The sequence below is a fragment of the Schistosoma mansoni genome, chromosome 4 (assembly GCF_000237925.1).
Source record: "Schistosoma mansoni strain Puerto Rico chromosome 4, complete genome".
NCBI classification, from domain to species: Eukaryota; Metazoa; Platyhelminthes; class Trematoda; order Strigeidida; family Schistosomatidae; genus Schistosoma; species Schistosoma mansoni.
Window position 1 is genome coordinate 23830546 of NC_031498.1, and position 27979 is coordinate 23858524.

The 27979-nt window shown below is 36.0% G+C and overlaps 1 protein-coding gene across 1 annotated transcript; it reads right to left on the reverse strand.

Moving 5' to 3' along the window:
* Window positions 1-14277: 14277 nt before the first annotated feature.
* Window positions 14278-27950, reverse strand: Smp_152510 (hypothetical protein; the record flags this gene model as incomplete). Its single annotated transcript, XM_018797260.1, has 10 exons — window positions 14278-14446; window positions 21227-21336; window positions 22317-22439; window positions 23078-23370; window positions 23845-24031; window positions 25042-25173; window positions 25207-25291; window positions 27437-27764; window positions 27799-27900; window positions 27929-27950. 10 exons carry the CDS (start codon window positions 27948-27950, stop codon window positions 14278-14280), a joined length of 1551 nt encoding a protein of 516 aa, XP_018652320.1.
* Window positions 27951-27979: the final 29 nt, after the last annotated feature.

Consider the following 27979-nt stretch of genomic DNA (forward strand, 5'->3'; position numbering starts at 1 on the left):
CTTGAAACTTCAAGAAGTATCAATAAAATGGATCTAATGTGTTCCTCAGTTCCTTTGGCAAAACAAGAGGGGTGTAATATATCGAATTCATGAATCAAGTGTATTATGCAGTGAAGAGAGATGTAATGGAAACAAAGCTGATCATGTTTATTTACTAATAAATGTAAAAGAAAGCTCATTACTGATTAGAAAACTTTTGTAGATAGCTTTTTGTGTATTCACAAGTTAAATAGCTATGAAATGAGAATATGTCGGAAAACTGAGTATGTTGTACTGTAAATTACTAACATTAAACATGTGTCGACGAATGAAGTGATTATTAACATCATTGCTGCCATTCATGTCGAACCCAAATTTTACACAATATAATTTAAACAAAAATTTCTTAATGTATGTTTTATTTCATTTTTTGATTGATAATATCAGATGAACTAACTGGACTGACAAGATTGAGGAGTATATTGAAGTTTTCTAAATTAAGCCATGAAGTATCTAAGAGTTTTCATAAATTTATCTTCTAGTTAATTTTCAATTGATGAAACATAATCAAACTGTAGTTATTTTCAGAAACATGGTATTTTGAAATAAAAACGTTCATTAAAGGAATAAAATGAAATGATTATGTGTAATTTCTACCCACTGACCAAAATTCAGCACTTACTAAAAACCAGGAAGCACTAGACAGGTACTTCGTCCTAGCATGTGACTCATCATCATTATTTATCCACGATCCCACCGGTGAATGATCCCAGAACCTTAATACCACTCAGGAGTCGCTCAAACTTCAGACTGTTAACTAAAGATAAGGAAATTAACCTTTTGGTACTGTAAATAGTTTCACACCAAATAAAGTTTTAAAATAATTCAACTGTTGTTACTTTTCAACAGTCTCAAGTACAACTCACTAGCTGAGCATTGAATATGTTGCAAAGAATCTCAGACGTATTCACCAGTGATGATAATTTTATTTGTAACAGATTTGATGTCCTAAAAAGATATTGAGAAGGAGTTTACTCATACACCCATGATACAAACAATTTTTCTTTTTTGGTTTATAACATATTAAAACTATTGAGATTGATAATAGGAACAATTATAGAATTGATAGTTGAGATCATGAACCAATTGAAGCTAGACCACCATGGAAAACCTGGAAGCACTGGACGGCCGTTTCGTCCTATTATGGGACTCCTCAGGAATGTGCATTCATGAATCCGCCTCGCAAGATTCGAATCCAGGACCTATCAGTTTCGCGCACGAGCGCTTAACGACTAGTAAAGTATCAATAAGTAGAAAATTAAATTTTTGATGTCACTCGAATTAGTATAAGCCAATGTTCAATTATTGCCATATCGAATCTCGTTAACGATACCTCCATTGAGACAAATATTTTATTTAACGTTTAAAACTAATCAATACATTAAAGGATTGAACCACATATCTTGTAAGCAAAAATGGATAGTGGTTAGCAATGGAATCCAGAACGCGCGTTTCGTCCTATTTAGGACTCGGCAGCTGGATGTACCCACATCTCAGAGTTGATGTTCACTCTGGAACTCGAACCCAGCACTATTCGCTTCAAACGTCATTACATTATCCACTCAGCTACTGAGTCCTGATCGCCACTTGCTTGTGCAATGGGATGAAGTTTAAATTCAATTGGTATTGTTTGTTTGAATCTTCCCATTGATGTTTAGGACTGCAACTGGTCAGTCTCTAATCTTGTTTTGTTACTTTGTCGGATTTCTTATTACAAATAAATCATTTAATGTAATCCACACAATCTATCTCACTTTATCTCTGAGATTGATACAATTCTAACTATAATAATGAATAGTCATGCCAAAAAATGTTGATTCAGAATACAATCAAATTATTCTGATTTTATCAATATTAGTTTGTGAACGCATACACGATACTACTTATGGTTTTTATAATAATTTAACATTACGTCGTCAGGAAAGTTTTTAATTCATGTAACATGAAATCTACATAAAATATACACATACATTGTACCATAAACAGGAAGTGGTCATTTTATTCATATATTATTTATTATATAAATTCATTCATTAAAACAAAGAAACCATAAACATGGGAATATATTCCATACTGTACATAATTCAGAAAACATAATGTATTGCACTAATATATATCACATAGTGTAGTGTGGTCTACTTATATCCTCATAAGTAGTATACGGTTATGGTCAGACATAGAATGTATTTTGGCAGAAGACCGATAAGGAAAGAACAGAAATGAAACTCGATTGGTAGGAAAATGCATAAACAATGTAATTAGAGAAGATGGACTGATATTTACAGAAGGAACAGTGAAGATTGAGACAATTGATTGTTAATTTGCAAATTAACTGTTCATTGTATGGTTATGAGAATTTAGTTAGATAGTCTGTAATTTGTGTCTGAACACATTCGATTGTCCCACTCGTTTTCTGTTCACTATAATAGTCCTGATAATCTTCATCTTCTTATTACACTATCGAAACATAATTTCACTTAAGAACACAAAGTCTGTCATTAACCTGATATAAATTAAGGAACCATATAAAGATGTGAAGTATTGAACAGATTTTGTATTATTGTACAACGATCTACAGTATTACAACCAGACAGTTTGAACAAAGAAGCTTCTCACAAAACAACCTTGTAAATAAGTTGACTTATATATTTTATACCGTTGACTAATCTTCCCTTATATGGTTACGGTATAGTGATTAGTCTAATATGACACTTTAATCTAGGATATAACAGCTTTCTTCTCTCTTAGTTTCTATTACTCAAAAATACAAATGTTACAAGGAAGATCTATTAATAAATACTTCAGAAGAATCTATTACATTCTAGATTACTTAGTTATATGTCGATAAAATCCAGTAATTACCCATTAACTATAGGAATTATCAAACTGAGTACAAAATCACAAAGAATTAAGTGATATAATAAAAACTGAATTAAAAAATCAAATGAATGAAGTTCATACTGGATAAATATGAAATTTAACTGAGTGATAGTTATGTGGTATGGTCTACTTATATCCTCATAAGTAGTATACGGTTATGGTCAGACATAGAATGTATTTTGGCAGAAGACCGATAAGGAAAGAACAGAAATGAAACTCGATTGGTAGGAAAATGCATAAACAATGTAATTAGAGAAGATGGACTGATATTTACAGAAGGAACAGTGAAGATTGAGACAATTGATTGTTAATTTGCAAATTAACTGTTTGCTGTATCAGATCTTAGTAAGACAGTTTGTAATTTGTGCTTAGATACATTCAGATGTCCCTACTTGGGTTTTTGTTCACTACAGTTATATTTAAAATTATTACCTAAACTTCCGATAGTGTAATAAGAAGACAAAGATAATCAGAACTATATGATATATTAGCGCAATACATTAAGAACAATCTAGTCATACATAGTTGAAAGCATGAGTCAATTGGAGCTAGACCACCAGGGAAAACCTGGAAGCATTGGATGGCCGTTTCGTCCTATTATGGGACTCCTCAACAGTGCGTATCCACGACCTCGCCTCTCAAGATTCGAACCCAGGACCTACCAGTCTCGCGCCGGAGCACTTAACCGATAGACCACTGGACCGCCTTTCAGGCTTTCCTTGGTTGTCTAGCTTCAATTGACTCATGTTTTCAATCATGAAAATACTGAAATCTCCACAAACCCACTTTTGATAATAATCACGCATATACTTATTAAGACATTTTTATATGGAAACGAAAAGGTCAACTAGACTAGAAATGGAAGGTAAGAGGAGACAAGGATAATAAAGAAATAATGTGAAAACAATTTAAAACCTCATCACTCTGGATAATAACCTAATATTACCAGGGTAGGCTTAAGATGAGAACAAACTGTTTTGATCAGATTGTTCGAAATGTATTGCTCTAATATGTTACATAGTTCTAACAATCTTCGTCTTTTTATTACCCTATCAAAATTTATCAAAGAGATTAATTGCTTTAAATTTCTTAAAAGAAGACTCCTAGCACATAAACTTCCGTTTAATTTCTTCTTATTAAATTGGATTTAGGGATTGACACCAATGTTTTTATTGCAAGTAATTTCTAATGTTTATGATTATTAATCATAATCTGGGTCATAGCTATAATAAAATGATTCTTACTAAATAACAATACTAGTGATAATAATGATAGTAATGATACTTTTGGAATATAGTACTGTAGTGAACGATAACATCACTGGGGACAACTGAATGTATTTTAATACAACATTACAGAATATCTTGATAAAATCTGAGAACCATACAATAATACGTCATTTGCAAAATATCCTTCAATTGTCTCAGACTTTGTTATTCCTCCATTTTCATACCAATCACCCTTAGTTCTTATTCTTCTCTCTCCGATTTTTTCAAACTTCTGTCGCCAGCCATTTCTTTTACGACTGGTGATACATGCTACATATATCTGTCGACATCAGTAGAGCACACCACAGTACCTATGTCAGCTTAGATATTATTTTATAGAATAATTATGAAATACATCAAACTGTTGAGTAAAATCTGTTATAAGTTTAATAAAAAGTATTATCTTATTACATACATATAAATAACTTTATTTTATACAAGCCTTAATAAAAAGACAAGTTGATATAGTCAGTTTTAATATTTTAGTAAATAAATACTTCTAGTAAAGATGGACAGTAGCTAGCTGTGGAGTCCAGGACGCACGTTTCGTCCTATTTTGGACTCGTCAGCTGGATGTACCCACATCTCAGAGTTGATGTTCACTCTGGAACTCGAACCCAGTACCTTTCGCTTCAAACGCCATAGCGTTGTCTACTCAGCTACTGAGTCCTGATAGCCACTTGCTTGTACAATGTGGTGAAGTTTGGATTCACTTGGTATTGTTTGTTTGAATCTTCTCATTGATGTTTAGGATTGCAACTGGTCAGTCTCTAATTGGCATATGTACATACTGTGCATATTGCCTCGATATAGCCTTATTTCACAAGGATTGTAAGCAAAGATGGATAGTGGCTAGCAGTGGAATCCAGGATGCGCATTTCGTCCTTTTCGAGTCCCAGAGTGAACATCAATTCTGAGATGCAGGTGCATCCAGCTGACGAGTCTCAATCAGTTGCAGCCTTAAAACTCAATGGGAAGATTCAAACAAACAATATCAAGTGAATTCAAATACTTTTAGTATTTAAAAATGTTGGAATTATCCCTTCGTTATTATTCACGAGTGAATTTTGATTAATCATAGTTGATGAGTGACGGTTAAAATACATCTATCTGACAAGCCTCTGCATAAGACGAAACATGTATTCTAAATTCCATCTCTAACCATAATACGCTTATTTTAAAATGAATATTTTTGCTTAAACTTTGTCTATTATCTAATATTAGTCTGGATGATGTGTCTTATAAGCCTCAGTTAACAAAATTATTCATTAAGCTCGTATAAACACTCTCTGAAAACACTTATTCAAATACAGAAATCATAGAAGAAGTGTACTTTACTTATAGTCTACTTGTTAAATCGATTGCGCGCGTGCGTGCTGATTCCCGCCAATTAGAGAGGAGTGGATTATCGATAAGATCACTGATACACAAAACCAGTATGACCAGTCTTGAGTACTTATCAATCCTGCTTTCTGCCTAGCCCACACAGTTAAGTCCAGAACACCAATAACAGCCTCTACAATATGAATCATTATAAACAAACATACTGAGTTTATATACCAATCAAACAGACCACATCATACTATAAAATAGAAAATAACATTTGTACAAGATTTGGCCAAATGTGGCTGTGAATAAGGGAGACAGTAATTAATGGACTAGGGATAACTCAAGAATGGTAAATCGAATAATAATAGTCTATAGGTCAAAATAAAGCTTATGATAAGAGAAACACGAATATGTATAGTTAAGTTACTTAACAATTATACAATAGGAAATATACATATCACATTGGTCCATAAACAGCCCTCAAAGTTATCATTCATAAATCTCCAACGGATATAACACTGCTCATTTAAATCTTAAAGTATGATAAATGCTAAAGATGTATTTGGTTTGATTTCTGAAATTTTTATGCAGATTGCATTTATTACGAATGGACGGTCAGTTGAAGTCGGTGAATTGGTACAACAGTCTCTAAAGAGGTTGAATACCATTTGTAGTAGTAGATAGGTCTTGTTTACACTTATCGACAATCATAAAGCTTGATTTTGATTTTTAAGACTAATCTTCTTGAGTTCCATGCCATTAAATTATGTTGTACCAAAGTTAGCGATGAATAAACTGATGTTCGGTTAGTGATATGCCCCGAGAACAATAGTGAATGGTAACTTTGGGATCCATTTATGGACCCATATTTTGCATATAATTTTTATCTTATATTTGCTAAATAATTAAACTACTCATATTCATGTTCCTTTCATTGTGAGCATTATTTTGACCCTTGGACTATTACTGTACGAATTACCATTCCTGAGTTATCCCCAGTCTATTAATTACTGCTCCCCCTACAGCCACATTTGGCTAACTCTTGTACAAATGTTATTTTCTGTTTTATTGGTACGTTGTGGTCAGTCTGTTTGGTATATAAACTCAGTATGTTTGAAATACAATGATTCCTACCACAGAGGCTGTTATTGGTGTTCTGGACTTAACTGGCTGGTCTAGGCAGAAGCAGTACCGATAAGCACTCTAGACTGCTCGTACGATTTTCGTGTGTCACTGTTCCAATCGATAATTCGCTGCTCTCTGATTGGCGGTCTTATCACGTCATACATTAACAAGGGCATCCACTCGGCCATAAGATATAACAGTTAGTCAACGTCAAATTAACTACTTATTATTTCTAACATTAGAGAATGCGAAAATTGATGTTTACCAAATCTAAATGATGTTTTGTAAATAATTATTTTCCTTTCCTAATCATGAATTTACTGTGTCAATCATAAACTGACAAACATTTCCATCTGAAAACATAAATTTGGTTTGAGTTTTTTTTCAAAAACTACTACTTCAGAGAAGCGTAAAGAAGTTATGTTTTTCTTCTGTCCCAGGGAATCTAAGACCAATCCTTTAAAAAAATGAACAAAGGAAAACCAAAGGCTATACACGCTTCCTTGAATCAATAGCTATTAAAAACATAAACCGAATTTGTTTTCAAAAAGAGACAGTTGTCAAGTTATCATTGTCACGGTTAATCTAGTTAAATCATCTGTAATTATTAAAATTGTTGTTGTTATTTGTATTTTGTTATGCTATCTCTAGTTGGCTGATTGTTGTTTCATTCACAATAAATTATCTTGATACTCATCAAATTCTTAAACCTACACAAAACTCTTCAAATCTTCTTCATACAGTCTATCTTATCAGCTTTTGAATATATGACATGGTTGAACCCAACTGATCACAGCTTCTGACTCAAACTTTAGGAATCGAACTATGAAGCTAGCCATTAGTTGTCATTGGTGGTCCAGTACAAGACCAGTTCGTGTTTTGAAGTATAGAAATTCCACAATCTCAACAAAATCTTATGCTGGTATGATTTTGTATCACTTAGTTTATCTTTCATAAGTTCTCTGTTTCATCGACTTTTCACTCTTACATTAGTAAGATTTTGGACTGGTTACTCATGAACGCTTTGCCGCTCTATCTATCTAACTAATGTAAACTAATAAATGCTTACAAATTGATTCACAAGTCAACAGTTAATTTAATGTAACTTTGAAATAAGTTTATCCATTTGATTTTAAAATATTTTTGACATGAAAAGCAGTGATACTATCTAACTGTTCAAACAGAAGTAGACAAACAGGGATTCGAATGCGTTTATCCAACTGTTAAAAACTGACTGCTTAGACTGTTAATAATACAAACTTTGAAATCTAACACAAAAGAAATTACATTAAGTAAATTATTCGATAACTACATACTAACTGATGCCGTGTCAAGTGCTTTTAAGTATTGAAAAACGAATACACTTCATATTCACATATATCTCGAATGTGTTCAATTACTCATAAGTAATGTATAGCATGTTGACTATATTTTAGTGGATTCTTATTTCGAGTTTATCATCATTTTCTTTATATTTTCACTTCAATTATGAAATGCTATGCTCAGTTTTCGTCCAAACAAAACACACACACAACAGTTAAGTAATATTGTAACTAAACCAACTTACTGATTATCTTTAAGATTTCAATAGAAATCAATTCAATCAGTGATAGGAATAGGCACAGAGTAACACTTTGGATACCGAATAAATTAATAACAGAAGGCTTCAACAGGTTAATACAAAATGTAGTTTAGAAAGCTTATGTGTTCATGTTAGGTCAAGGATGAACTCATTGAAGGTATGTACTTTTGATAAATCTTAAATTCAACCGAACCAGATATTCTGTGTGCCTCATTTTGTACTATATCCTAAACCATTAACACTGGATTTCATGAAACCTGTTATTGTGTTAACCATGAGGCCAATAAACCATACAAACATTAAAATTTTCAAGGTTACAGTCAGAACATCAAAAATCTCTGTAAATATCTGTCAATAACTTGATTTTTACATTGATAACTTGCAAGATCATGCCATTATATTATTGAACCAAAACATGTTAAGTTCTAAATATTAATAAGTACAGAACTTAAGGTATATAATAAGCGGTTGGTCTCTATTAAAGAGAATCAAACTCAAAACTTAAATCCAGGTATAATTTAAATTGATAGCTTCCATACATAGACACACATTTGAATATAGACAAATAAATCTAAAGAATTCAACTCGATCCCTTTCTTCACTCTGTCTCATTACCAACGATCACAGTCAGACTGTTTCATAAGTTACTTTATGTCGAGTACCACAATTTTACATTATACAACATTTGCCGGGCTTGGTATTAGTTAGTTTTTATTATGGATTAATTACAAATTATGTTCTTTTCAAATATTAAATTCTGTCAAGCTACGCTCCTTGATTGTTTTGACAAACATATACCCAAATACTGGAACTTAAATTGATTTGGGAAATAAAAAGTGGATTTAAAATTATTGAAACAAAAAACTAGTTATATATTGTAGCTGTGATTAGCAATTGATGAAATCCTACATATTTATGGATCTACTTGCAACCTTAAGAGAATCAAGTTGAGTAACGGTTTAACTATAAATGATATTTCACTGTTTTCTACAGCTAAACTTGCTTGTCATTAATAATCCTCCTGATTTCCAATTGACCATTTTAATACAGTCAAATGATTTCATTTTTGTAAACCGAGATTGTTATATGATGAAATTATCATTGAAAAATCCAAGTTGATCCATTTGGTTTTTTAGCTAAATATAATACACTCGAAGATCGATTACCACGACGCGCTATGCTGACTAGTATTGGGGATGGTTGAAAGAGAGTTAGGGGCGGCCAAACCGAAACGTGGCATCAGTGCTTGAAGTTACTAACTTCTAGTCTGCGCCACGTTGGTAGATGCAGACTGCTTGGTTGGGGTTTGCGTGACTATCGTAACCAATGGTTGGAGACTCTGGGTGATATGGCTCAGAATCGACCACAATGGCGTAGGCGTACACACTCTTTTTCTTCTCTTAAACCGTGAGATTAAAACTGCTTCATACCTGTCTTTCTTCCTGTAATATATCCTTATATACAATCTTTCTTTCATATATTGCCACCATTAAATTAACTACTATGAATTTGGTGTTCATCTTGTTGTGCTAACGAGGTATGGCAACTTGAATCGATACATATATGTGTATGGTCCTACGTCGTAGCTGACTGACACCTGAAATAATTCACACGGCCCAAATCATTGTACATAGAATATGTGACTAAAATACAGAACAAAACAAAACAGTTATCCATTTAATATATTACAGTCATCTCTATTATCATCTGATCTCATCTATGAATAGGCTAGAATTCATCTCTGGATTTTTGATAGCCTCCAATATATTTCCAAGATTCAGTAACAGTGACAGTTTAATGTAGAAGTTATCCACAACTAGATTATACTGATAATTAGTAAATTTTTCTCAGTGAAAAAAAAGCATTTTCAAAACGCTACCAAGTATCTTAGATGTATAGTACCTGAAACTGACCAACCGCAATAGAACACTAACATTTATCTCATTGAAATAATGAACTGTTTTCAATTGTTTGTATTATCACCTTCATCGCTAATGTCATAATGAAAGAATTTCCTAACGAAGAAAGATATATTGACAATTGATCACTCCTTACCACCTTGAGTTAAATCTAATTCACTCACTCTAAACCTGTCGAATAGAGAACAAACACACAAAAAACAGATGAGCTCAATAGCGTCATAAGGGTAGTAACTTTTCATACTACTTGTGAGTAGGAGAAACTTAAGATCTTGTACTACTAAGTTATTCACTTACTTGGTCTTTATATTCTTTATTTTCACTCTTTTACTAATAATTCAATGTCATATTCCTCAGAATATCACATGAGATTCGATTAATTATAGTTTGAAGAGGATATATCGTTCATCTACGAGGTTCATATTGAAAGGAAATCATCGAGAATATCGTCATTTAACGCTTGTATCTAAGTCTATATTCTGTGATGACAGAAAAGACCCTTCTCGTTGTAAAAGATATAATACCTCCAAATAGTCGATATCATAAAGTTTATTCCCTTCATTAGTGATTGAGAATACCGTTATGATGAAAATAATTACAGCACATTTACATCTCTACAATGTACCTTACGAGTATAAACCTAATAACATATTATTCAAATTTGATATTTCTTAATAATCGATATCCACAACTACATAAGTGACCCGACTCATAAGCTAGCAGCCAGCACATTACAATTCAAACATTAAATTATGACCGAAAACCTCCACTTTCTACGTCCAATCACTTGACGTGCCCCCGAATGCCCTGGTATGGCCGAGAGTGGGGAGAGTCCGCTCTCCCTCTCCAAATGCTCTCACATGGCCACGCGTATATAGCCTCTGTCAGGGAAGTCCTACTCACTGCCTTCTCGTGCCACATGTGTTGTTTACGAAATTGAGAGGACGAAAAGCGAATGTCCGGCGCTTTAACCGGGTTGGTGGACACAGAATGTCCACCTAGGGGAGTTGGAAAACCCTGATTTCAAACCAATGGTGCGCATGGGCTCTAGTATCTTGAGCGAACAAATGGCGTATGAATCAATCATTGGTCACCGGCTACCATGGAACTGCATCTTCTCATGATGCTCCCCTGCCTTGTAGATCAGACCTTTAGGTTAAAGGCTCCGGGTATGGCCCCCTAAGAAAACCACCAGCTTCAATTTGGGCACCCGAGGAGTATCACAGCCCTTACACAAATCAAATGAGATTTGTGTGGCACATATGTATTTAGTGCCCCTTTGTACCAATATTTATGTATTTAAATAAATAAATTAATCACTTGACGCATTACGGTGATCATCATCAAATATCAGTGGATTCCTTATTTGACGATATCTATATAGTTTGAGAAACATATCAATAGAATTCCATTGTTTAATTTATAAATTCCTAACTTTCACAGAATAGCACTTTTAATCTAGGATTTCGGTACAAGACAAAACTCAGGTTTATTTTGTCTTACAATTTAAAGGGTATTCATATAATTACCAGATGAATGAATGCATATTTTGGTAAGAAAACAGATCATTCACAATTCTACTCACCCACCTAGTATAAATAATAAAACTGATAGCCTTGATCTTTCGCTTTTAATTATAGATATATATATATACTACTGAAATAATAAAAAAGAATATATTAATTATACTATTTTAGTTTGGATTGGTTAATAACCCCCTTTCATATACATAATAAATATATATCTTTTTACAATGAAAATAAACCACACCATACACATTCTATATTGATATCATCCATTGACGTCAGTACGGAATACACTGGGAACTAGAGTGTAAATTACAAAACTAACCAGATTAAAAAAATAATTTATGAGAGGAAGAAATATCTGTCTATTTAACCATATGTGGAGAAATTAGAATCTTAATAGTAATCATGGTAACTGATAATAACCAACTCATATATGATTAATTTATTAGTAAAATATGTTAAGATGTATAAAAATATACATTTTATGTGTATTAACTATATGAGATCAGTAGTGGCCCGAATAGTTTAATGGTAACATATCAGACTGTTAAACTGGGTGATATAGGTTTGAGCCTTACAAGGAGCATTAGTCCCCTTAAGATTACAGATATATCTTAATAATTAGCAATAATTAGCATGAAACCTAGGTTTAGGGTCTCCTGTCGACTACCTAACATAATGATATATGCACTGACAATGAAGTTTTTGGAGATTATTTAAACTGAAGATGATTTACATCACGAACTAACTTAAGATAGATAATCGCTGAAAGCTTCGGAGCGATAAACAGATATTTTATTTTCATTAGGTAATGCACTCTAGATGTTTATGTTTCAAGGTGAACATGTGACCCATAAACAAGTGAGTCCGCCGTAAGTATTAATGTGATACTAATACAAAGTCCATCTGTTGTTAAAGTAATGGAACACACAATAAGCTTATAATTTTGTGCTTTTCGCCAATCTTGGTGAAATAAATGCTTCTTCAGATATCGGACAATACTGACCGACTAAAATAAATAACAGACTCATGAACAGAAACCTTTTGAAAGCAAGAGGATCGAACTTATTAGATATGTAAAGGTTATTAGAATTACATGAATTTATTTGATACTAACAGGTTCTCATCAACCGTTTACAACATGAAAGACTGCAATACAAGTCCTGTGTTACAATCCTAATTAATGAAATCCCGATACTTTTATATATAGATCACAAACTATACCTAAGCCAAATATTAACCATTATAAAGCCACGTTTTTACGGTGACACACTAGCATACTACTATTTAGTAGTATCATTTTATCCCACATCAAACTTCTACACTTTCTTGAAATAGCCATCAACATCCTTTAAGCACATATTGTAAAGTATGAACATAAATATGCACATATTCATTTGACACTTAAATATCATACTACTCCAACTTAACCATTGTGTATAATTAGTTTTTATGAGAAGAATATTCAGTTTTACCTATTCAATTTAATCTTCATGCTATATAATAATTGCTGTCACTTGACCGGCTTATTATCATCTCGATTCCCACATTCAAGTATAAAAAAAGATAAGATTTCCTTCTTCTCAACACTCAGTTAGATATCGGCGAGACTATAATTTATAGACGACCTTTCAACGAATCCAATATGACCATGGGAAATGTTAGCCAGTCAGTAAACAGTCAGCATAGAGTAAAAATATATTATATAAAACCAAATAATTAAAGTGGATACACTTCTTTTATATGGTCCAAAAACTTGTCAAGGTTAGAATAAGATTCAAAGGCTCCAAAATCGTAATACATAAGGTAGAGGAACTCATCCATATGGCTCCATAATAGTTGGTCTCTGGAACCATGATAAGGTCACAAAAACCATCTCAGCCTCGACCACATAGCTTCAGTATTGTTTGTGTTTACTCCAGTTGTGTAGGTTTATCATGGATATGTCCCTACAACACTCATACCACTGAACACCCGAAGCTTCAGTAACTTGTGCGATTATTGCAGCCAATGTTAATGGTGCTTTTATTATACAGCTCGCGGCAATTATTATATATCTTAGTCTCAATCTGGATCGAGCGATAAAGGTTCCTATTCTAGCAAACGTCTTCCTTCAACATATATTACATCGAAGGACAATATCACGGTAGCTTGCACAAGGTCTACAAGTCATTTAATACCCACAATTACAAATACAGGAACTTCTTAGTAGTCTCATTTGTTGTAGCCGCTTAATTGTCAAGTCTTTTCTATAATTCTCTGTGAACCGATCGTACACGAGCACCAGGTACTGAGATCGGCGCCGTGACCTTGGAACCCCTCAAACACTTCTGATTGGCTCGTCCATAAATTATAGTCTCGCCATAGATATCATTAGATATATAACATTTGTATGAGAGAATATATTCATTGTGTTAATTTAAAAAAAAACTATAGTAGTATTGTCTAGAAAAAGGGAATTGAATCTGTACAATTTACATTCTTTTGTTTTCGTTTCTTACTACAAGACATATGAAGATGATAGTTTAAAGAATGAATAATTCATCCTTTAAAAAAATAAAGCAAAATGCTATTTGAGAAAGATTTTCTTTGAAAATTGGTTCTGTTTATTCAGTATTATTATTATTATCATCATCATCATCATTGACATCAAATGGCAAAAACATTTTTCGAAAATCTTTAGCTAAATCAGTTTCTTCATCTTCTTCATCTGTACAATCATGCCAGTCGGCTTTTTCTGGACAATTTAAAATACGTGGATCTGTTAGGACAATACTGTAAATAGTAAAGATAAATTAGAAAGAATGTAAAAAAGGAGGAATAACAAATTAGTTGTAGATATAGTGAAAAAGTATTAGATTATTAAAGAATTCAGTTGATTATAAATGTACGAATTAGTGTGTTAGGTAATGAGAGTTAGTCGGCAGGAAACCCTAGACCTAGGTTTTATGCTAGCTGGTACTCGTTAGCAAAGTGTACCTGCAAACTTGAGAAAACTTATGCTCTTTTTGCGGGCTTCGAACCCGTGCTGCTCAGATTCACACAGTCTGAAACGTCACTACAAAGTTGTTTAGGCTACGACTGATTTTTACACAAGCACCTTGCTGATGAGTGTCAAACAACATGGAACTTAGATACAGAGTTTTTCATTGACTATTTCAACCACCTAACATCTCAAAATAAGGCATGTAATGTTGAGCTACTTAGACTAGTGGTCACATGACAACTTGATTGATAGAATTCGATCAGCACTAAAAAAGATTAGAAGAACAAGTCATTAGTCATAATTCGGTGATCACCTAATCGTACGGAGATCAGTGAACTAGATTATGGACAAAATATATTGTTTGAAGTTTTGTAGCGGTAGTTATGGCAATGTTATTCATTTACAATGGATAGCTTTGAGCCACTTTTCTTTACATTAAGATCAGTGATACAACCCGACTGTTCAAACAAAAGTGCATGGGACACGGACTTCCAAGCCAACACCATTGAAAATCGAAAATTATGACAATTACGCACCATTAGGTGGAACAGGTTACAGAATCATAACCCACTAAACTAAAGTAAAAAATCTGTAGTGATATATTAGTCAGTCAGTCACAATGTGACACTGTCACGTATGTATATCGGTTCTGCAAGTCGCTATACATCATTAACAGAGAGAGATGAAATTGTCAGACCAAAGTCGAAAACACTAGAAGTAGTCACAATAGCAGTAGTAGTACAAAAGATTAAACATTGGAGAGACGATTCGAGTAGGAAATTAGCGAAGCCCAAAGAAAATTATAAATTCAGAAGCTTGGAATCTGGAGGGGAGACAAAGAATGGATACACCTGCGCCGTCGTAAACGATTTTGAGCCATGTCATTCAAAGTCTCCAAGCATTGGTTACAATTATCACGTAGACCCCAAACAGGTAATCTACACCTATAATATCGCTCAGTCCAATTGTCAGTGACTTCGTGGACTGATGCCATGTTTTAGTTTGGTCGTCTCTAGCTTTCTTCCAGCCTACTCCTACACAACATTGGTCGTCGAGGTAGGCAATGGTTGGGTATACATAGCACATGTCCCGACGACTTCAGTTGATGAAGACTTACTACCAAATCAAATAGTTATATACACTGACACACTTGAAATCCGGTAACCATGTAAATTTATGTGTGGTATTTAAATTGTGGATCACGATCACTGAACGAGTCCCATTCAAAGTAAACAATAACCATCACGAAACCTACAATAATCTCCAAATACTAATGAAATCTTATAGATGAAAAATTCACCTTTTGACAGGTTTCGGGACAAAAGTTTGTACAAAAACCCGACCTGAGAATGGTAATCGGTTTACCTTAACGACAGGTCTACCAGAGAAAGAAATCAACCTTCTAAGGCTCGTCCATTTTAACATCGTTGATAGAGATGGAACTTTTGAAAAACTGTCATGGTGATTAGCTGAGTCAAGCGGTGTTTCTCAAAGAAGTTTATTTATTTATTTGTTTATTTGAACACATAAATATTGGTACAAGGGGGCACCAGATATATATGCGCCACACAAAAAAATGTCATTTCATTTGTGTGAGGGCTATGATACTGTCCGAGTGCCCAGACCGAAGCAGATGATTTTCTTAGGGGACCACACCTGGAGCCTTTGACCTAAAGCCCTAATCCCATATGAAGATGTACCCATTAACTTAGAGTAATCAGATAAAACAGTTTTGTCTAGTGGAAACACCTACAATGCGATCTTCTGAGTGCCACAAGTGACTATCGGGGAATGAGTGAAGTGACTTTTCTTCTTTCCAAATACGAAATTTACTCTTTACTAGCGATTTTAGTCGATGTCTAGTCTAAGTAGTCGAAAGCATTGACCACGCCATTCATTTTGGAAGCCCTGACAGTTCAGAATTTGTGGTTGCAGTCAAAAAAACCTCCCACGATACGCACTATTTACAGGGTAGGTGAGGTCCTCACCTGAACATCACAGCGAGTCTACTAGGAAACTGTCCCAATTGTACTACCATAAGGTTGTAAAATTTAGTCCCTGAAAGTGAAGAACAGGTACATGTTCTACATAGCTGACCATACGGGTTAACAAAGCATCGCTCAGAAATGGTAGAACTGATGTCGAAGTTGAATGTAAGATTTAAATAAAAGTGGGGAGTTAATTGATGACGCTGAAAAGCCTCGGAAACAGAAGCGGTTATGGGGTGTAGTCAGTCAGTCAGTCAGTCACAACGTAGAACTTCGTACGTACGTACATCAGTTCGAGTTGCCATACCACATTAGCACAGAGATGTAGTTGTCGATTAAAATCCCATAGTGGTAGAAGTAGTAGGAGTATAATCAGAAATCCAAAAGATTAGGGTTTGAAGAAATTATTGAAGGAGTATAGTACAGTGAAATAAATTTGGAAAGAGAAAAAGATAAAGACATGAGGAATTCAGAAGATTAGAATTTGGTAGAACACAAAGAGTGGATGCACCTTCTCCATTGCAAGCGATTTTGAGCCATGTCATTCAAGGTCTCTAACCATAGGTTGTTATCATCTCGCGAATCCCAACCAGGTAGTCTACACCTACCAACATGGCCCAGTCCACTTGTCAGTGACTTTATAGATTTGTGCCACGTTTTGGTCTGGCCACCCCTAGCTTTCTTCCAACCTACTCCTACACCATGAAACATTGCACGTCGGGGCAGTCGGTGGTCGGGCATACGTAACACATGTCCCAGCCATCTCAACTGATGAAGTTTCACTACTTCATCAATCGATTTGCCATCCCTACCTAGTACTCGTTCCCTAACAACTGCATTACTTACCCGGTGGTCCCAGGATATACGAGCAATGCTTCGAAGACACCTATGATCGAATACTAGTAGCCTACGAATATCCTCTACTCTTATTGGCCATGTTTCACTGCCATAAAGTAGGACGGAGCGAACTGCTGCACAGTAAACCCGTCCTTTGGTTGCTAGACGGATATCTCGCCTACGCCATAAATGACGCAAGTTGGCGAAAGCTAGACGAGCCTTCTGTATCCGTGCTGAGATTTCGTCACATACCAGACCACAAGGGCTGATGAGACTCCCAAGATAAGTGAAGTGGTCTACACGCTCAACTACTTCACTCCCTATCATTAGTTCAGGTGTCGCTGCAACCCAATCCTGAAGTAACATTTTGCACTTCGAGGGAGAGAATCGCATTCCGAACATGCCTGCATAGTTGCTTATAGTGGTCAGAAGACTCTGCATGTTGTCAGCGTCTTCACCGAGTAAAACTATGTCGTCGGCGTATTCTAAGTCAACAAGTGAGCCTCCCGGCAAAAGTTCAACTCCTGGAGGTTTAGATGATGAAAGTGCTATCTCTAAAAGTATGTCAATGACAAAGTTAAACAAGAATGTGGAGAGTGGACAGCCCTGACGAACGCCACTTGAGGTAATCAGTTCTGATGACAGTTCGCCATAGGCTCTAACTCGACCAGTTGTGTTCGAGTAGAGAGCCTTTATGAGGTTAATGTACTTCTTTGGTACTCCTTTCACTGACAAACACTGCCATAGAACCTCACGATCAACTGAGTCAAATGCCGCCTTAAGGTCAAGAAATACTACTATTGTGGGACGTCTGAATGTATGTCTATGTTCTAGGACCTGACGTAGGGTGAATATCTGGTCTATACAACCACGTCCAGGTCGAAAACCAGCCTGGTTTTCTCTAGTCTGCTCTTCACGAGCTTTGGTTAGGCGACCTAGTATTATTGAAGCTAATATTTTAGACACTATATTAGTCAAACTGATTCCTCTGTGATTGTCACAGGAGGACTTTTGTCCTTTCTTATAGACTGGCACAATCAGTGATTGGGACCAGTCAGATGGAATTACGTCCAGTTCCCAGATTCTACCTAAGACCTCAGTCAATCTCACTGCTAGTACTGGACCACCATCCTTAAAAATCTCAGGGGTCAACCTGTCAGGGCCTGCTGCTCTCCCTCGCTTCAGATTTCCTATAGCTTTTTCAACCTCGCAGAGAGTTGGAGGACTTACATCAATTTGCCATTCAGGACGACTGGGGATCATGGGTAATTGAAGTGTGGCTGAAGGCCAGTTGAACTGATCCCTAAAGTGTTCTGCCCATCGATCCAATCTCCTGGATTGAGAATGAATAATATGCCCATCTTTATCTGAGATGGTTTCACTGATATTCGGGTTCCTAATACCGGTTTCTTTAACGAGTCTGAATAGCTGCCTACTGTTACCTATTGCCGCTGCCTTTTCCATCTCTCTTGCTTTCGCTACCCACCACTGTTCACGATCATTACGTAGGCTTCTTATAAGTCTGCGCTTAAGTTGACTCCGCTCTTCGTTATGTTCAGAGCCAGGTGGGATGAGTTTACGAGCATCTATCAGTGCGGTAGATGCTGCCGAGATCCATTGTTTCTCCCTAACGTTATGGTTTACCTTACTAGCGGATATCACTGCTGTTTCCACAGCTTTTCGGATGTCATTCCACGCTGCTTCGAGGTGGACACAACTTACATGGCTGCCTAACTGTTTTTCTAGTTGTTCCTGAAATATATTCTTAGCTTGCCTATCATTAAGTAGAACCCTTAGAGGCTTCCCTGCAGTGTCTTTCCTACGACCAGTAAGACGCAGACAGATACGTGCTCGCACTAGAGCATGATCTGAATCTAAACATGTGCCCCAGAATGAGCGACAGTCTTCTATCGAGCCCCTCCATCGGTGGCTGATAGCGATGTGATCTAATTGGGTCCAACGTTGGGACGAATTCGGGGGTCGCCAGGTCAAAAGATGTTTTTCCTTATGCTTAAAGTTAGTATTTGCAAGAAATAGGCGGTTATCTGAGCATAGCTGCAACAGACGGTCGCCATTATCTGTTCTTTTCGCCATGACACCATAAGATCCACCCAGGTGTCTTTCCCTTTCACTTAGTTTACCTACTTGAGCATTAAAGTCACCTGCTACTATTACTACATCAGAACGCCTAGCTTTTCGGAGAAGGTCAGAAAGTTTCCTGTAAAACTCATCTTTTATATCGTCTGAGCTGCAGTCAGTGGGAGAGTAGGCAGAGACGACGAAGAGGCAACGACGAGTTTCCCTATCTTTCCGGGTCCTTACTGAACCGTTTACTCGGACAGCGCATAGACGACTGTCTACTGGGATCCAGTCTAAAAGAGCTAGTTCTGCCCTAGGACTTAATGCTATACCTACTCCAGTGAGGCCACGGGAAGCAGCATCAGGGCTTCCAGATACACGAAGCGTGTATCGAGATGAATCTTTATTTTGATTAGGTGCGGTCAAATGAATGACACTACTCGGATCTTGTATGCGCGTTTCGGAGACGCAGCATACATCGATGGTGTAAGATTCTAGAGTCATAGCTAAGGAAGCCTGTTGTCCTATTTGGCACAATGTTCGGACATTAAAAGTTCCTACATGTAGTTTAGAGCGTGGTTTCAGGAGACCAGGAATAACATTCCGTGTACTCGAATCGTTTGCCCTAGCGGTGCGAGGTGATAAAAGGACGTGGGAAGGGTTAGTCGTGGAGATAACAGAGTTATTAGGAGGTGTAGAAAGGATTTGAAAGTGACCAACTTGGTCTCGTGTGCAGTTACGGGTATGAGGGCTAGTATCACTTCCCGGCTGCCCACACCGTGGAAGGGTATTTCTCGAGGGACCTGAAAAAGAAGTTGGATTAGTGTTGGTCTTAACGACCTGGGGGCGTGACCGCAGTGCCCAAGGGACAACTGCTTGAGGCCGGTCACGCACGGCCTTTTTGTGGGGGATTTTTGACGTGTTAGCTCCGTTCTTCAAAAGTCCTTACCGCCGGAGACGGAAATCCGTGGGATAAGGCGAGGTGTGCATTTTTAGGGTCGACCTTTTCTAACCCTACCCCTCCTTGTGGGAAGGCAGCATCGCTGTCATGCTGGTTGTCTGAAGGAAACACCTTACTGCTTTCACACCTCTGTACAGTCAGCAGTACGACTTCGCCTTCGGACCTTGGGATTGCTGCTTTTAGTCTCACCGCTCTTCAACCGACCTGTCTGGCATGGTAGGACCTTGAGGAACGATTGTTCCAGCCAGCATAGCTCGATTGGATCATCACGATAGGCAAGCCCGACCACCACGTCAAGGTAGCAGCAACGGTCGGGATGGGGTGTAGTACACATACATAGTAACAGTTCACTAAAACGTGTGATGCTGACTGGCATGAAAATGTGTTAGAAGACTAGTGGAGACCAAACTAATACGCAACATCAGTCCATGAACCCACTTACTGTTGGTCTGCGCTTTGAGTGATAAAGCTCAAAAGCGATATTAGTTCGATTCACTCCCATAAATATTGCCCTTAGTGTCATCCCATATATCATATTACTGTAACTGATATCAGTATTATCGTTCTGACTCCTCGATTTCTCATGTTATTCATTTACCTAACCCAGTAAACTTATGATAAAAGTCAATCCTTTAACATCATTTGTTAGGAAACTTCAAAGTGAAAATTTCTTAAGTTAATCAGAAGTAATAGAATGAACATACCGACCAAATTGTAAGTTCGCACTCGAAATACGATCTTTTGGAATTCGTCCAAAAAGTTTTTCACCAGTAGGGAGCTCAACAAAAAAATAAGGAATTCCAACTCTACAAATCTATATTAAACAGTTATAAATAGGAGATTATGTATTACACAAACATATATAATGGTAGTTACTGAATATATAGAGGAAATGAAATCTAATGAAATTTTCGGATAGATTATAGAATCCAAAAAATGATTTTAGTTTTGGTTATCAGAAAACGAAAAGGGACTAGCAACAAATAACGAAAAAGATGGATGGAATATTAATAATGAACTAGAGGAAAATAAAATAATGTGATTACGCGAATGACAGGAACGACAACAACTTAAAAAAAGTTAGTTCCAACTGAAAATGACCTGGAATTTGAGGATAGAAGTAAGTTATTTCTATTGTTTGATCTGAGAATAAAAATGCCGACAAATCAAAAATTCTAGTATTATCATTCTGATGAGTGAAGTAAAGATATTAGCGTTCCTTACTCTAGTGATTATCTTTTTAACCTTCCTGAATTTATATATACTAGTTATGAACCTCGTAGGTTATGATCAAGGAGTGGTCTACACAAATGTCTCTTACACTTTCATCCATATTGTTTTTTAAGAAAGAACATAATTTAACAGAATTCATCAATTACGGGTTTATGTACTCAACTTTTGGGTACATTGTTTAGATAAACGACACTGCTCGGATACCCAAACCAAAAGAGATGAGGGAGAATTTGAATCAACGACACTTTTGTTGAGTATTTTTTTAAGACTAGGCCACCACCACTCATTCTACTGGCGTAAAAATACCCATCAAAATTAGAGAATATATGTACGTTGTAAATATTTGATGATAAATAAACAAGGTTCGACTTTAATTAATATGATAATAGTCTTATTGGTTTAGTAGTCACTTCTTTTAAGATGGATTGGACGTAGACACTTGTAAAGGATTCTTTAAATCAAAAAGAACTGCTTCCTAGTTTTACAGCTAAATTTCAAATTATACTGTAGACATTTTTAAAATAATTTCAAAGTTAAACCACAAAAGTTTACAAAACATACTTCATCTAATTCTGTCCGTCGAGGAACTGGTTTTAGTTCGCATGGACTAAAATCAGTATTGGAAGATAGCTCGAGAAATACTTGTTTCACCTCCGCTGCAACTGAAAATGGTACAGGAACAACCTTCAGTGAATAAATAAAACCATAAACAAAGACGTATACGATTGTTAAAAACATCAAGGTGAAGCACGTGCACAAAAAATGTAAAACTTCAGTGATGAGAAATAACTAAGCTTAAAACTATAACTAGCATGTTCTCATTATTAAGAGTAAAAAATTCAAACTGATTTACTGAGATCAAAACTACAGCTCAGATAATAATGTAAGATGATTAAAAATTGACTTTTTTAAAACCATTTAAATCCTAAGCTGATTTCAATTGGATAATTATTAGAAAATAGGGAGAACTAAAGAACTGTTTCCTCTTTCTATATGAAACTCTGTCTGGAGCACCTCTGGGGCTACTGTCGGTCTCATGCCCGGATAAAGAAGGATGGTTGGGCATGGGGTAAGCGATCTCATCCCGTAGAAAACTAACTCGCTAAAAAAACGCCTTTTGTATGACCTCAACACAATGGTCAACACGAACCCACCGGCGATCGAGACCAAGACTTCAAGCTCTCCCAACTAGAAGCGTTGTGTCTGAGTTGCCGTCCAAAAACATACATTTACAACCTGTCAATTAATTGTTCAGGTGAAAACCGGGTTTAAGAAACAAAAACCACTAAATGGATACATAGACCCAATTTTCTCATACTCACTTGAAGTTGATAATGTTGGGTCTTCAAATTTCGTTCAAATGTTACCATCGCTTTACCTTGTGCAGCATACATACGTTTTAATCGGGATTTATATTCTTCAATTTCCGAACGAACATATTCTGGACAAGACATCCAGCTTTGATGATGACCGATAGTTAAAATCAATGCATGGTCAGGTACAATAGGACCACGCGGTAATGCTACATAGGCTTGAGTACCAATACTAACAATTAAATGTTTTTTAACTTGTGGATTACCTAAACAAAACCAACAAGCTGCATGATTTCTGTTCTCTGTAACAAAAAACAAAACATCAACAATGATATTCTGAGAAGTATAAGACTCAAATCTAATTTTAATAATCTATGGTACCTCTCCTACACTTACGTTTGTTTACGTTTGATTTTGTCAACCCCCTTTAATTAACTTATTTAACAGATAGTGTTATTCGAACAGTAACAATTTGTATATCTATGCATTGTTGTTATCATATATGTATGAATATGTATGCTTGATCATATATATATATATATATATATATTATAATTAATTATTAGTTTATTTGACTTTTAATTCGCCTCTGTATACCAGGGCGATTGATATACAAATGCGTTAATAACTTGAACGGTATTAACTTGAACGGTATTACGGAAATTTCCTCCAATGATTACAACAAAAAGTGTGATTGTGATTAAGGAGACACTAAGTCTTGTCATTATTACGTGAAGAAAGTATGCATACATGTATAGAGAAGAAATCTCACTTACTGTCGATTTTTTCTTGAAAACTTTCCTCACTGGTATCATTTTTATCAACAAGTTGTCTTTTGATGTCATCTGTGTCTTCAAATGTATTAGTGTTTATTTTGCGCTTTTGATGAGTGTCTTTTTTCGCAACAGTTCCTGGTTTTTCCTTGGTATTCATGTTATAAAAGTATTGCTCAGTTTGTACCTCCTAATAATTGATATAAAAACATAAAGCTAGCAATTCAGATGCAAGTATGTATACTTATGAAGCATAATTCTACTTACTAATCTGCAGTTGAACACTTCACGACACTTACGACGATTTATATATATATATATATATATATATATATATATATATATATATAACTGAAATAATCAACCTCGACGTATAATGATCTGAGGTAGAAGTTAATTTGAAAAGATTAGGTTACACAATGACAACAATTTACTGGATTACTAATAGCTAGTTCAATTTACGCAAAAAATGCCACATTTACTAACAACTACAGTTGGACCGTTTATGGCTGTTCTGTCTGGTGTAGATTCTGAGAAAATCCGGTCTTATGTGGACCTTGAGAGACGACCTACGAATTTATGTGGCTCATATCTCTTACTCTGAAGAAATACGTTGCTTCAGTACAAGTTAGCATTATTCTGTAACCCGACTTTGAAGAATGAACTGGTTCGCCAAATTAAACTGAATGGAGAAACGTGTTTTTTTCACTTAGCTTGTATGATCAATTATCATCACATAGCAAAAGCTGTACTAAATAAATGGAAGTATACTATGATCATACATATACACAGATTCGAATATTAATTTCCATGTAGTGTACAACTTCGGTTTTTGCCCCAAACATAATAGTGTCTTTTTGACATGGATTTTAGTAACGAACGGTAAAGGATTTCAGAATTATGTACAATCGTAAGCAGTACATAGTGAAAAATGTGAACAAGTAAAACATCTATTTTCGGGTCTTGTAGTTGACTATTTTAAAATCATATAAAAAAGAGGTAAAAATAGAAACATGCTTGTTTCCCATACACCTGCTTCAGTCTGGGCACCTGGGCAGTATCACAGTCCTCACACAAATCAAATGAGATTTGTGCGGCGCATATTTATCTGGTGCTTCCTTGTACCAATATTTATGTGTTTAAATAAATAAATAAATACACTTTAACTACCATACATATCTATAAACTCGTTTAACTTACTGTTTCTCTATCTAAAGAATGTTTATGGTCAACAAATTCGCGGTATGGATTTTCTGTTACGTCTGGAGGTTGATTTATTAAATCCTGATGATCCATTTTATCAATCGGGATTAACTTGAGAGCATATAAATACTAAACGAACTAGTAAAATTTACATAAAAATACCTTCTGGTTACGTTCATTTTTCACATCTGCCAAGGATATAAAACGTGTAGTATGACAAGCTTTTTCTTGTAAAACACGGTGATTTCTACAGTGGAATCATAGGAACAAAACAAAAGAGTATCAAACTCTATAAAAATAGAAGTTTAAAGCTGGAAGCGAATGAATTGCCTTGAAGGAAAAACAAGGCCATAACGATTGCATGAGAACTAATCAAACCACTTAGCTTCAAGAAACTAATGAAACAAGTGGGTTATAGAACTGCAGATAACCAAGCGGATACAGAGGAACAGTCGCAATGTGTAGTCCCAAATGAGAGAAACCAAACCAGTGAGGAACCTCATCGTTTTATATACACGCCACAGAATGATTGGTAAAGCTAAACTATAATGGTGAGCCCATGACCAAAGTGCAAATAGCATCAAGGAGACAGTGTATGTGTCAAAACAGCATCTCGTCTGCCGAAAATAGAATAGAGGGTCATACAGGTGAATTGTCGATCATTGGCTAAATTGTTTTACTTCGAAAAAATAGTTGGACCAATTTTATTGACGAAAGCATCACTAGATACTTTAGAATTCAACCTCAGAGTCAATACTTTGGTTCAAGATTTAAGGTTATGGTTCAGAATCGGGATGAAGTTATACGGTTGGTTTGTCAGTCATCTAAACCTTAACTCCAACTGTTAATCCTAAACCTCATACCCTTAGCCTTACAGTAAATCTTACACTCAGCATCCTAAACTTAAATCCTAGTCCTAGAGTTACAAATCATTTATTTATATTTGTTGTCTTTTGATAGGATGGACAAGTTTAATATGTTCAGCCTATCTAAGGAGTGACTACAGCTTGGCCTTATTGTTCAGCTTTACCTAGTGAGTAACTACAAATGTAGCTACTAATGTTATTGTACATACTGCAAGATAACATGTTTTGCCGACCTTTTATGAATTTATATTCAGCTAGCAATGACTTCACAAGTAGATTTGCTTGAATCTAAGTTGCAGGTGAATCAAATAAATGTGTACTTTAAAACAGTAACACCCCGACAACAACTTGGGACTATATCTAATTTGTCTACAGTTAGAATAGTTGTCCATGGTGGCACCCGAGGAGGAAGTTGACAGTTGACAGTCGAGGTAGGAGGGATAGTAGGGACTGAAGAGGAAAATTGATTATGAATATGGTGGTCTTGAGTGCTGTTAAAGCTATGAGGGCGGTTTCCACATTATGGTTGCCACACTGTGGATGGATTTTCCCAGAGGTGTCTGAAAAGGAAATTGGGTTGGAGTTGGTCATAATGACCTGAAAGTGTGACCGCAGTGCCCAAGGGACAACTGCTTGAGGCCAGTCACACACGACCTTTTTGTAATTTTTGTGTTAGTTCCGTACTTGCTGAGACCTTACCGCCGGAGACGGAAATCTGTAGGATAAAGTGAGGTGTGTATTTTTAGGGTCGACCTTTTCTAATCCCAACCTTACTTTGTGGGAAGGCGGCATCGCTGTTATGCTGGTTGTCTGAAGGAAACACCTTATTGCCGTCACACTTCTGTACAGTGATCAGTACGATTTCGCCCTCGGACCTTGCATTTGGTGATTCTAGTCCCACAGCTCTTTAACCGATCTGCCTGGCATAGTAGGACCTTGAGGAACGACTGTTCCAGCTAGTATAGCCCGAATAATTCATCACAACAGGCACGTCCGTCCACCACGTCAAGGTAGCAGCAACGGTCAAAGTTTGCCCACACACAATTTAACCAGTCACACTGTGTTTCATTTAGTGTCCGATACACTACGTGTTTGGACAATATCCCCAAACAAGTTAAGGAACGATAGTTCTACAACATTTTGTCTAGACACTTAAGATCTTTACTTGTGAAAAAGAGAAACGAGATTGTACGGTGAGACAATAATTTTTGGACGAGCTTTGAGCGACGCTAAAGTGACCTTCAGTGTCCACCCGATAACTACGACTAAATGAGTTATAAACAGTGTAAGGAATTAAAATAATTATTTACAATTGATTTTTAAGGTTAGGAATTAGACTTAGGATTCTCATCACGAACTAACACCAACTATAGTGCTAAAACTCTGTTTAGCCAAATGGATGAATGAATTTAGCGCCGAAATTCGAGACCTGTTATCTTATACCTGACTGGTTCGTCCATAAATTATAGTCTCGCCGGTTGTATTCTCAAGTAAGGTACACAATAAGCTTGAAAATGATGTATTACCTGTATGGTGACCTCTCGTAATACACCCCGTTACCACATGAAAAATGGTATCTTGGTCGAGTAAGATAAGCCAATCGCGATATTAAAATCGAGGAGGAGTCAATACACTGCTGGCAACCATCAGGGAGTTCAGATAGAGTTAGCTTATTAACATGTTTCGGCCACTGACAAGTGAGCAAGAGATCAACACCCAAAAAGCCGTTGTCTTCTGCTGCAAGAGCCTCACTGAGTAAACTGGATGGCAGATTACAGTTATCAGAGTTAAGTTCCCACTCAGCCATGTATACTACACGTAAACCACTCATAGTCGTATATGTGCCCTTAGAGCCTAACAAAGATTAATACGAAATAATAAAATCTACCCAGATACGTCAGGTTATTGCAAAGCTCACAACCAGATTCCGCTTGACAATACTTTTGAGCGATTTCCGTGTATGGAGACACGATATAAGTAGGTAAAGAGGCTGGAGATTAAAAATTTTAAGAACGTACCTGCCAAACTTCCATCGATCATTCTTTTTATCTCACTAGTTTCGGTTCCAA